Raw genomic sequence first — 12,439 nt, forward strand, 5'->3', positions numbered from 1 at the left:
ATATATTTGTTGCATAACTTCGACAATACATTACATTTACAATACATTTACAATACTTTTATTATTTAAGTTTTATAACAAAAGTACTGTATTTTAACATCACTGACAAACAAACAGTGTTTTAGTTATTAAGTTATAAAAACTGTAGTCAAATACAGTTAACATTTTATTAATACAACTGTACTATTAATGTATAACATTATAACAATAATAAGTTAACAAAATTAATGATAAACTGTTTAAATCTAAAGAAAAATTTAATTGATTTTTCAAATGCTATTATTTATCTTATTTTAAAAATATAATATACTTTAACGGCTCTAATGATATGATAATTAAATAAATAAACAAAATGTATATCAATAGCAAATTAATTATTAATAGTAACCAATTTTTTGATGACATTTTTGTATTGAACTGTAACTAAATTTAAAGCATTTATTTTGGGATTAATTTTTTTATTTACTTATTCAATAAAATATACAATATATTTGACACATTAAATGATTAAATGATTAAATAATATGATTTAATGATATGATTGAAGTGAATATCAGAAATCAATTTTATTGATTAGGTTTACTATATCTAGTGCTTCACCGAAGGGTATTCCGTATCCTTTATGAAGACCTAAAGGATTGGACGGTGTTTTAGAGTCGGTGTTAACTTCTTTGCGCAAACACTTATCGATGTCAACGTTAGAAAAGAAAGCCACAGAAAGAGGCAAATCATTTAAACCCATTTTATAAGCAAACAGAGATCGGGTCAACAAATTGGACAGTTGTAGAGCTAAGGCAGCCTTATATTTGTGTTCACTTTTGACGAGATACCGGAGCTCGTCGTGAATACTAATCGAGAATCGACCCTCGATTTGCATTTCTTTAAACAACCACTTCATTGTAACTAACATTATGTGCAAGAAGTCAACAGCTGATGACTGTACCACCCAATTGACTCGTGATGTTATATAATTATGTTTAACTACTTTTGGTTCTAAACATCTACTAATACGACACTCGAGAACTGGTGTTTTTGGTTCATATGATTCAGCAATTTCTTCTAATTTGTTAAACATATGCGATTCACTTCCACCAAACCATTGTCTTCGAGTAACATCTTTGTTGTCTTCATTTTCATTTCTGTTTTCGACTTTAGATTTTATTGTTCTTCGTTTTCCTTTAGTTTCAATGAATATCTTTTTTGCCTTTTCTTTAGCTTCAGTGTGAGTTAGAGATGGATTTGATTGCATTAAGAATCGAGAAGCAAATGGTTGTCCGGAACCGTAAATGCGGGCGTAATTCAACACTTTTGCCTCATCTCGAGTTATATTAATAGAAGCTGCAGTTTTGCTGTGCATATCAGTACCGTTAGCTTTATTACCTTCCAGTGTCATCCATCCAATTCCTGTGGATCCATGTATTCCTGAATAATAGGAATCGCCAATTAATGAGGCGATCCATAGTTCTTGAGAATCGACATCAGCACCGACATAATGATAGCCTTGAGGACATTGAATCATAGATTTGAGTTCACTTCCTAATCGGTCAGAGACTGCGTTGCTGGCTGTAAGCCATGTCGGCTCTACAGCACGTCTGGTAACAGTTCCGGCAACAATAACTCTTGGAAGTATAGCTCCCGAAGAAGAATCGTCAGATGTCACAACTATTTGGGAACAAATTCTTTTCGAAGCGTTTTTCCAATAAGAAAGTCTTTTGCTATGATTAAGCACTGAATTTGTCATTTGAGTGTCTAATGAAGTTAATGATCCGTCTTCTACTTTCTTTAGGAAATCCTATTTTATTGTATAATAAAATCAAAACAATTACTGATAAATTCAAATAATTATTATGTATTATACAAGTTTTAACTTAATTGGATACCTTAGATAACGGGTTACCAACCCTTTTATCAGGTCCTCCCTTATGAGGAAGTTTATAAAAAAGACATCCTTTGATTACATCGTCGTAAGCCTTAATAGTTTCACCTTTTGATTCATTATATGTTTCTATTTCTTCAAGAGATTCATTGAAATTTAATTTCTTGAACTGTTTTTGTCTATTCTTTATAAGTTTTCTAAACTCTTTCATCGGAAAATATAATGTATTTTTATTGTCATCAATACCTCCTTCAACTCTATCGGAACAATCATTTGCTGTAATATCAGGTGTGATATAACCCCAGCCGTGTTTTTCATCGAAATGAAGTGGATATCCATTCCAAAGAAGTCGCATTAGTTTAGGCACTGAACGCATTTGAGTGCTTATCTTATAGGGTCCGGACTCCCATTCAAGGTCTTCAGGACTGACGTCTCCATTAGCATCAAAATCATACTTGAATTTTGCACAAAACTCGAGATACCATTTAGGATATCCTGGCATTAATGGCTGAACTTTCTTTAATAAGGATCCGGTGCTCATTATTTTAGACACATTTTCATTGATATTATCATCTTTTAAATCTATGATTGAATTTGGATCACATCCGCAATTCTTAGTCATTCGTTTGTTAGTAATTTCTGGTTTAGTCTTTTTGAACCTAATTTGTTGCGTTTCCCAATTCAAGTCCCAAAGCCAGACATCACTGGTATATTGATTGTCAATAGCCAGAGAACAGCAATCATTTGCTATTTCACGTAAAGATAAATTTAGTTCTCTTTCGTGATCATCATAAATGGCATTACATTCAGATACATAACGGTTCCAATTGTATGTATTAACCGGTAAATACATTACAGACATTTCTAACATTCCGGCAAAAGTGATGGGATTTGGGAATCGCTCCAAAAACATGGGATATATTGTCTTAAAAATTTTATGTGTAACTAACACATCATTTGCACAATAAGTCATTAATTGTTGAAAACTTTCAAATACATCACCAATTGATCCCTTTATAAATATATTTCTTGGATCCTTTGAAATTTGTTGCGTGTCGTCACCGCAATAAAGATGAAAAACATCAACTAAATTATTAAGAGATCCAATACCATCCCATAAATGAGGATCAATATCTCCAGATATGTTACCAGTAGTGCCAATCTTTCTAGAATAAGAAAGTGCTCTCTGGTGTTGAGTTAATCCAGAAATACACATATGAAGACTCAATGTATCTAAAAATCTAGTTTTATCACACTTTATATCATATTGTTCTCTAATGAATGAACGATCAAAACTGACATTATGTCCAATAATTAGTTTCTCTTCATTGTTGGCAAAACCCATAGGAATCATATCATTCATTATTAACTTAGTATCAAATCGTTTGTCGTTATTCTTGCTTTCAATAAGTCTTGAACTACACCACGAATACCAGGCCTTTGATGACATGGCTGTTGCTAAGGTAGGTCTTTGTCCGTTACTATCTTTCATACAAACTTCGACATCAAATACTAAATCATTTTCTAATGGGAAGTCAACTCTTTGATGAGTTATATTGCCATTTGAGTCGTTTGTATATCGAGTCCATCCTTCATCTAAAACCCACTCTTTAGGCATATCTATCACTTTAGCATTAATTAAATCATCTGATAATTGTTTATACTTTTGAGAAAATTGTTGACCCAATAGATGATAATGTTTTGATAAATCATTTGATAAAAATTGTGGCAAATATTTGTCAATTTGAATGTCATTTAATTGTTGGTTAGATTTGATGTCATGTCCTTTGAATCCCTGATTATTCAATTGTCTGACAATAGCTGTAATCAACTTTTTGTCACACTTTTCATCGGTTGGCACACAATCACCAAAAATGCGTTTATGAAGATTCTTTGATATCATTTGGATCCCTAATCGGTTGAATCTCAGGCCATTGTCATCAGTGGTTATCAATGATTTATCCACTTTTTTATCATTTTCTTTCATCTTTTCTACACTTTTAACAACTTTGCGACTCTTAGTCTTGTCATTGATTTGATATTTAATTGTTGTCTTATTTCTACATATAATATATCTGTAAGCAATTAATTGTTTTATTGATAATAATTTACAATAATGTGAATAATTATATAAATTTCTAAACATTTTATTCAATCAAATATTATTTGTTTTTAACACAAACTTAACAGCAAAACAATTGAACAAAATATCATATGTTTATCATGTGATCACTGATCGTGTATTGTATTGTACAGTATTATGCAATTTGTATACAATATAAAGTTTATACGATATTATTAATAACATATACTGTAATCAGGTTTAGTAAGGGGGGGGGGGTAAGACCAAAATACCCCCTAAGATCGAGAAACTGGGATTTTACCAGACTTTTTGACCAAATGGGAAAAATTGTGGTTTAAAAACGAGGAGAAATGACCGAAAACACATAAATTTTTTTAAGTTTATAAAAATTTTAATTTTAATTGATACTATTTTAATAAGTGTTTTTATGTTTTTAAAATTTATATAAATCTAATTATTGATTAAAAATAAATAAAATAGTTAAAATAACGTTAAAACTCATGAAAAAATAACATTATTTTAATTAAAATATTAAACTAAAAAATTATAAACCTATTTGTTGAAAAGAGTAATCATATTACAATTACAATTACAATTACAATTACAATTACAATTACAATTACAATTACAATTACAATTACAATTACAATTACAATTACAATTACAATTACAATTACAATTACAATTACAATTACAATTACAATTACAATTACAATTACAATTACAATTACAATTACAATTACAATTACAATTACAATTTAAATTTAAGTTTAAGATAGTTTAAGAAGTTAATAAAACAATAAATACTTATATTATAAGGTTTTTATTAATAATTTTTAAAACTTTAACTAAAAAATTTGAAAATATTTTCAATTTTATAATTAATATAGCTAAAACTTTAACGAACATTGAGTTAAATAATTGGTATTCAGTCAGTATTTGTATAAAAATAACATTTAAAAAATAAAAATATATAACTATAAACTATAAACTAAGTATTATATAAAAAATTAATTATGTTGTTAAAAATTATTAAAATAACTCATAGTGTATCATTAATGCTTTTATCAACTATTTTTAAATCTTAAATACATTATTTTATTTTTTGTTAAAATTTGTTTTTGTTAATTTTTAAGTTTTTTATATTTTTGGAAATTTTACCTATTTTTCTGTGAATTTATGGGAACTTTATCGAATTTACATGGGAATATTCGGGAATTTAAGGGTATATTAGGGAATTTTCTCTTGACCCCCCCTTGATTTTTGAAAAAATTGCCGTTTAAAAATGCAATAAAAATCTTAGCCCACCCAATACCTCCCCCCCCCCCCAAGATTCTGTAAATTTCATCCCGGTCTACCCCCCCCTAAAATCCAAAACCTTGCTTAACCCTGACTGTAATGTATTTTATTAATAAATCATTTATTTGTTCACAAAGTTTGTAAAAATCTGTTAATTTGATATATTTAGGTTACGTTAGGGTGGGTTAGGAGGTGTAGTAACTGATATTATCTTAAATAAGTTAAACTATGACTTCATATCAAACGATATCAATAAATATGATACACTTTATTGAAGTTTTGATCGTTTTGTTTGGTATTAATAATAGTCTCATAAATACCTAATTATTAACAAATTATTTGATATTCAATATGAGTATTAGTATTAGTAATACTTAATTTAAAATAACTATAAATTAAATAAACTATTCTAAACTTAAGTTGAAAAATATTGTTTTTATTTCTATAAATATTATATTAAATAAATTTCATCAATCATTATATATAATTTATAAATTTATTAATAATGCAAACATAGAATTAAGTAAAATCCTAATTATGGTTAATGTGTTGTACTGTATATCTAACGATATAACAAAACATTAGTAAATTCAACAAATTTCAATTGAATTGTAAACTTTAATAATTAAAGAGAGTCTTAATTAACTCTAATTATATATTTAACAGTAATTTTTTATAATGAAAAACACACATAACTTACAGATACAGTAGTTTTCAGTAATAAATTTTTTATTTGTTCAGAAATAATTACAACAAATATATTAAGTTTTAATTAATTCATAATATCTTTGTTTAGTAATTAACTAAAAATTTAGAGAAACTTTCAAAACTTGTTTTTAATGAAAGGGTTAATCAATTGATGCAAATGTGAATATCTACTGTAGACTAGTGTGTAAAAACGTGAATCACGAATAAATTGGTTAATGTGATTGCAAGTCTAGTTTAGGTGATATATGAAAAAGATTATTAATTTAAATGGTTATTATATTTATGACAATTTAAATTTTATTTCTCTATTAAAATCATCAATTTTATCTATTTGTTGGATAATTAATATTATATGTATTTAATATCTAATATGGTATGGGATAGGGAGTAATAGACAGCTTTTTGGACACTAATATCAATACTACTATTAATACAATAGTATAATGCAATGTATTTCGTAATATTATAGTCTACTGTATAATACACTGTAGACTATGAATGACAACATAAATGCATTGAAATCTTCAATTAAATGCAATTTGACTGCAATTTCTCCTATACTTTACATATAATCTCTAAATAAATATACGGTATTTGAATGTATAGTCTATTAAAGCCTTGAAAAATGCCAAATATGCGGCTAATGTCACAAATAACGTACAAATAAGGGTTTATTGACTGATATGAGAATTGCATTCAATGAACTCATTGGGGATTTCATTGACTTTACATTATTTATTAGTGAATCACTAATTGATTGAATTGCTTATTATAACAGTTATAATGTATTAATATTACAATAGAGAGTACTCTCTAAACAGTAAATACATAATGTTTTGCCATATTTAGCACCAATTGATCGCTATTTCGATGTTATGATTGATTGTAAACATTTGATTGTATTATTTATTTGTCGATTATTTACATAAAAAGTATCAACAAATCGGTGATCAAAATGGATAACAATTGCAATAATAATGAAGACATTCATTTTGAGTCACCAGAAGAGGAGATGATTTACTTAAGAAGAAGGTATACATATATGACAAGTCATTTGATTATCTCTTATTTGTTGATCTAATCGATGATAATACTAATTAAAATGTTTTTATTTACTCAAGAGTTGATGAATATCAGTCAGAGTTGGAAGAGTTTCAAGAATCAAGTCGTGAGTTAGAAGCAGAACTTGAGGCACAACTGATCCAATCGGAGAAACGCATCCAAGAGTTGACTCAACAAAATACTAGACTTGAATCGGAAAATGATTTATTGAAAGCAAAGTTAAGTAAACTATCGGTTGAAAGTCAGAACCAAATACTTGAATTACAGAAAGATTTAGCAGAAATCAGTTCCCAAAATGAAAGACTTACATCTTATATCAGAGAACTGGAACAGTCTAACGATGACTTAGAAAGAGCTAAACGAGCACTCGATGCCAGTCTTCAAGACTTTGATGTTAGACTTAATCAACAAATAGAAAGAAATGTTTTGCTTGAGAATGAAATCGGAGAGAAGGAAGAGCTTCAAGAAGTGATTCAAAGACTTAAAGATGAAGCGAGAGATCTTAGACAAGAACTAATGATTCAACAAAAGGTTGACCACAATAATGACAAACGTGTCAATAAATTACCAAATGATAACACACTTAACAATATAAATAATAGCAATAATATTAATAATAATATTAATACCATTAACAACAATAATAATAATAAGATTAGAAGTAATAGCGTGAATGTAAGCAATAGTGAGACTCAAACAAATGGTACGCCAACTAAACAAACGCGACTTAATTATATGAGCAGAAGTGCCTCCAATCCGGGCACTCCTTCGGTTGCCTCTCAGTGTCAGTCCTCGCAAATGCCATTACTATCGCCATCGACTCGTATATCAGCACTCAATATAGTGAGTGATTTGTTACGAAAAGTGGGTGCCTTGGAGTCAAAGTTGGCCTCTTGTCGTAATATTGTCACCACAAACACTGCTCTCACACGCAATCTATCATTCAATAACAACAGATCAACCTCTTCAACACCTATTAGTTCTCCAGTTAAAGAAACCATAAGAGATATCAATGCCAACAGTTAATATATAGCATAAACTTTCATAAAATCTATTTTTAATATACATTTTGACATTCATGACACTATTTCTATACATTTGCATTAAATGAATTCTCAACTTAATATAACTAAAATGTTTTTATTTATGTTATTAAACTTATGGTTAATTTTTAATAAGTAGATAATTTTTAAATATATAAAATTAAATTGTAAATTTATAATATATTTTTGGCACTCATTGTATAACATACAGCCAATATTTTTTGACTTAGGTTTGTCGTAGAAATAATTAAGTTATTAAATATTTAATATACTATCTTAACATATTTTAAATATTATACCTATTAATCTTATGTAAATAAAATAAACTCATTTATAAATAGTAATTTTAGAGTTTATGTTTCAATTGAAGAATATGTGCCATTGGGAGCCCTCAAAAGTTTAGGAAATGTCATCAATTGTAACGAATTGAATGCATATTTAGCTATTCCAACATTTTTACGAGTGTTCTCTCTTCGAGTGCCTTCACTATACATTGAAATTATAAATTAGTATTAATTAAAATTTATATAAATCACTGATACCTTCTGAGTGTATCGATAATTGTCTGAAACCATTGAATTTCATTGATTTCACTAATGTTGAAGAATTGTGCACAAAGTCGCGCTTCCTCAAGAGTGACAGCCATTGATGTCCTATCTTTAGCACTCTTACAACTTGTAAACCGAATGCCATTCAAATGATTGACAATTTGTTGTACCAAATGTAAGACACGAATATTCTTCACTCTGTTGGACCAAATTTCTGACTTAAGTGAAACCATAAGTTTACTCACATTTGAATCGTTAATAAAGGTTTGCTTTACATAAGAATCTAATAGCATATAACTGTCTTTATTTATAGTTTCCTGAAGTTTAACTGAACCTAAGCTATAATTATAATAAATATTTAATTTGTGATATACTGTAATAATAATTGATATAAACAATGGTTACGTTTCAGCGAGAGTGGCGTATTCATTGATACCAATATTGAACAGAAGCGCCAAAACATTGCATTCAATTTTATTTTCAAAACCTTCAAATTGGTTGCAATAGAAAGTGACCCGAATATCAAAACTGTTAAAACAAATTTTTATCAACAAATTAAAATCATTTCAAATAACTTTACGGTTTAGTAATCAAACACCTGTTGCCTTCAATTTTTGGCTGAATATTGGTTTCAATTGAGTTCTCAAAAATAAATTTAACGCAACAATTGATTTGATTGAGAGAGTACTCCATGTCTTCTAACATTGAAACTTCTTCAGCGTAACAACTAAGTAGTACTTCATGTTGTGATAACAGAGTTTTAGTTTGGATTAAGGTTTTTAAAAATGTTTGGTCACTGAGTTGAGAAAGAGTTGCGATGACAAGTGATGTCAATACTTGAGTGAAGATCATATCTCTTCTAAGACGCAAACAATAGAAGCGCTCGATTTGTTGTCGATCTAAACTAAGGGCACAACTGGCGTAACAAATACTCGATGTCTTCAGCAACGACTCGATAGCACTTTTCAACTTTATTTCACTTGCATTCAAATCACTTCTTAAAAGACTAGACTTATTGGCAATTAATTTGCTATTTATACTAATAACTGACGCTTTAATATTTAAATGAATTAAATCAATGGGTTCTAACTCTTGATGATCATCACTAGTAAGTGAATGATATCTTCTAAAATCTCTTATATTATGATTCGATTGTCTTCTAGATTCTTGCAAAGAAGAACTTCTATCAAATGCAGTATTTATTCCACTATTAGTTACTTCCAATTGATTCCTAACTTTTTCACAGAAAGCAATCGATTCCTCTACTATTTGTGAGGAAAGAATTGTAACAATTTCTTTGCAAAATTCTTCTACTTTACTAAAATTATTGAAAACTAACTTCTTATCTATAGTTTGACAATCTATACAATCAATCATACATTTTAAATGATTATAAATTATATCTCGAAGTGAACTGATTCTAAAAAAATTGACCATTGATTTCCATGTCTTCAATAGTGATAAATTGTTTGCATTTTTGTCATTTTTGTATAAATCAGATAATTCTCGTTTCATTCCTCCGCTACCAAAACCAAAGTAATGACTACAATAAGCGCCGACAGTAAATACATCGCGAGTTATTTGTCGGTTGGCATTAGAATCAGTGACTCGACATCGCTGTAAATGAAAGTTAATTGGAATGAATTGAAGAAATTGTTCACTTTTTGCAGTCGACGGCCGAAAACTGTGTTGACTTTGATAAAGACTGATCTCATTGAGTGATTCCGTCAATATGTTGACTAATCTGAGGTGACATTCAAGAGCACGCATTTGGTTTCGTTGGTATTCAGTCTTCACTTCTCCCATTGAATATGTCAAACATGTCATCAATTTCTTCTCGTCATTCATTAATATATTCCTAATCATAAGTAAAATAATTTATATGTTTAAATAGTCAACATTTTTAAGTTAATTTAAGAAATTAAATTTTATTTAAACAACAATTTATTAATTTTTGCTAATCTGTGAAATATTTGATAACATGATTACAAAATAAATATGTGTATCAGTTGTTAAATATTGATTAAAAATAAAATTTATAACTTTTGCTTACATTATAATTTGTGGAAAACCAAAGCAAAGTTCCGATTCTGACATAAATTCATCGATAAATGCAATTGTATTTTGTTTGGGAATCAAAAATTGAAATGATTTACACAAAGTGTTTGTAAATATTTTTGAATTAACGATATCTTCTAAATTATTCATATTTGAATCCAATTGAATATTTGAAATATTAGGCAATGAATTAGTCCTAAGAATTGTTTTATTTTTTATTTGAGACGAATTTGAATTAATATCTAAATTATAATTATAACAATTATTTAACTTTTGAATACAATTTAATGATTTAATTCTATATAAAGTTTGGTCAAAATTGAATGAATGATGAATTAATTTTACGGCTAAAATACCGATCGTTTGCTTATTAATTATAGACTTTAAATCTATTCTGTGAACAGTTTTGTAATCATTTGTTTGGCATTTAAGATAAGAGTCGCATAAAAGGCATTTAGTATTAGTCAAAGTCTCAATTATATCATATAAATTGAATTTAAGTTTAATAGTTGACGATTCATGTATTTCTTGAGGTATTATTAAACACTTCTCAAACCGAGGATTACGTGAACACAAAGTCTCAGTTTTACCAATCAATTGCCACGAATTGGTTATTGTCTTATAGTATATGAATATAACAAAATTTGGTCGAAATCTGCGATTATTTGATGCATTGATATAATCACAACTTACAGACAATACAATAGATGAATCTCTTCTTCTATAATTAGTTATGTCATCTGAGGTCTCATAATTGGTGACAATCTTTAATTGGTTTAACTGATTAACGAGTGATGTATGAAGTGATATGAGGTACGATCTGCCGGACAAATGGATGCATTCAACCCATTCATCTCTTTCTTGATGTGAAATTGTGGCGAAATGTATACTTCGGATCAAATCATTGCGATTTAAGTCAATGACAAACTCGTAGTATTTGTCGGACTCGTCGACAACTCTCACATTGAACTCTTCCAACACTATTATGTTAAGACATCTGTCATCAACTTTATTGATGACATGTGTTGAGTCGTTAAGAGTTTTAGTTGCGATTATCACTAAAATATTGCCTTTAAGTCTAACAAACCTTTCGACAAAAGACTCGCTCTTCCATTGATTAAAGAATTGTCTGTCGTTTCTGTATTTGACAAATAGATATCCTTCTCTATCAAACTGAACCCATTGATGACTATCACCACAAAGATATGGTGTCAATTGATCGACATTGATGTGCATCTGATCTGATTGTCGGCACTAACATTGCATTCAATCACTTAAATTAGTCATTACTTTATCAAAATTGTCATCAAATGAGTGACAAAAATGTTAATAATTGATATCAAAAGTCATTCATTCATTCAATCGATACAAACATTGTTTACATTTTGTTATAATTTTTTAGCTTTTATTATGAAAGTCTATGTTTAGTACAATAACTGTTTTAATGTAAAGTACTGGTCGATCCATAAAAAGATAGCGATTAAAATACTACAAACAATTTATAAAAACTAAATTTAATTTTATTTAAAGTAATCCTCCTGTGCCTGAATGCACTTGGTCATACGCCTCCTCCACCTTTCAAACGCCTCCTCCCAGGCAGTTTTCGCAATATGTTTTAATTTGATATAATTTTATTTATATGTAATAAACATTAAGTGTTGCGACAAATAGTGACAAATAACGGGACAATAAAGTACTCTACAGTGGAAAGTAATGCTATATATATATATAATAAAATTATAATATATAATTTAATTTTGTT

At 28.5% G+C, this 12,439-nt stretch overlaps 3 protein-coding genes across 3 annotated transcripts; 1 reads left to right on the forward strand and 2 right to left on the reverse strand.

Moving 5' to 3' along the window:
* Positions 1–553: 553 nt before the first annotated feature.
* On the reverse strand, positions 554–4,090 carry LOC128966404 (DNA polymerase subunit gamma-1-like). Its single transcript, XM_054313254.1, has 3 exons — positions 4,060–4,090; positions 1,881–4,012; positions 554–1,792 (listed from the first exon to the last, which is right to left on the reverse strand). The coding sequence occupies exons 1-3, from the start codon at positions 4,088–4,090 to the stop codon at positions 554–556; spliced, it is 3,402 nt and encodes a 1,133-aa protein (XP_054169229.1).
* A 2,680-nt stretch (positions 4,091–6,770) lies between these two features.
* Positions 6,771–8,165, forward strand: LOC128953010 (nuclear distribution protein nudE-like 1-B). Its single transcript, XM_054298500.1, has 2 exons — positions 6,771–6,998; positions 7,088–8,165. Exons 1-2 carry the CDS (start codon positions 6,922–6,924, stop codon positions 8,052–8,054), a joined length of 1,044 nt encoding a protein of 347 aa, XP_054154475.1. The 5' UTR covers positions 6,771–6,921; the 3' UTR covers positions 8,055–8,165.
* A 182-nt stretch (positions 8,166–8,347) lies between these two features.
* LOC128966405 (type II inositol 3,4-bisphosphate 4-phosphatase-like) lies at positions 8,348–12,081 on the reverse strand. Its single transcript, XM_054313255.1, has 5 exons — positions 10,939–12,081; positions 9,218–10,452; positions 9,025–9,147; positions 8,614–8,958; positions 8,348–8,557 (listed from the first exon to the last, which is right to left on the reverse strand). Exons 1-5 carry the CDS (start codon positions 11,911–11,913, stop codon positions 8,425–8,427), a joined length of 2,811 nt encoding a protein of 936 aa, XP_054169230.1. The 5' UTR covers positions 11,914–12,081; the 3' UTR covers positions 8,348–8,424.
* Positions 12,082–12,439: the final 358 nt, after the last annotated feature.

This window comes from Oppia nitens, unplaced genomic scaffold (assembly GCF_028296485.1).
Source record: "Oppia nitens isolate AA-2021 unplaced genomic scaffold, nextdenovo-longstitch-racon4-pilon3 scaffold1_pilon_pilon_pilon, whole genome shotgun sequence".
Classification (NCBI taxonomy): Eukaryota; Metazoa; Arthropoda; class Arachnida; order Sarcoptiformes; family Oppiidae; genus Oppia; species Oppia nitens.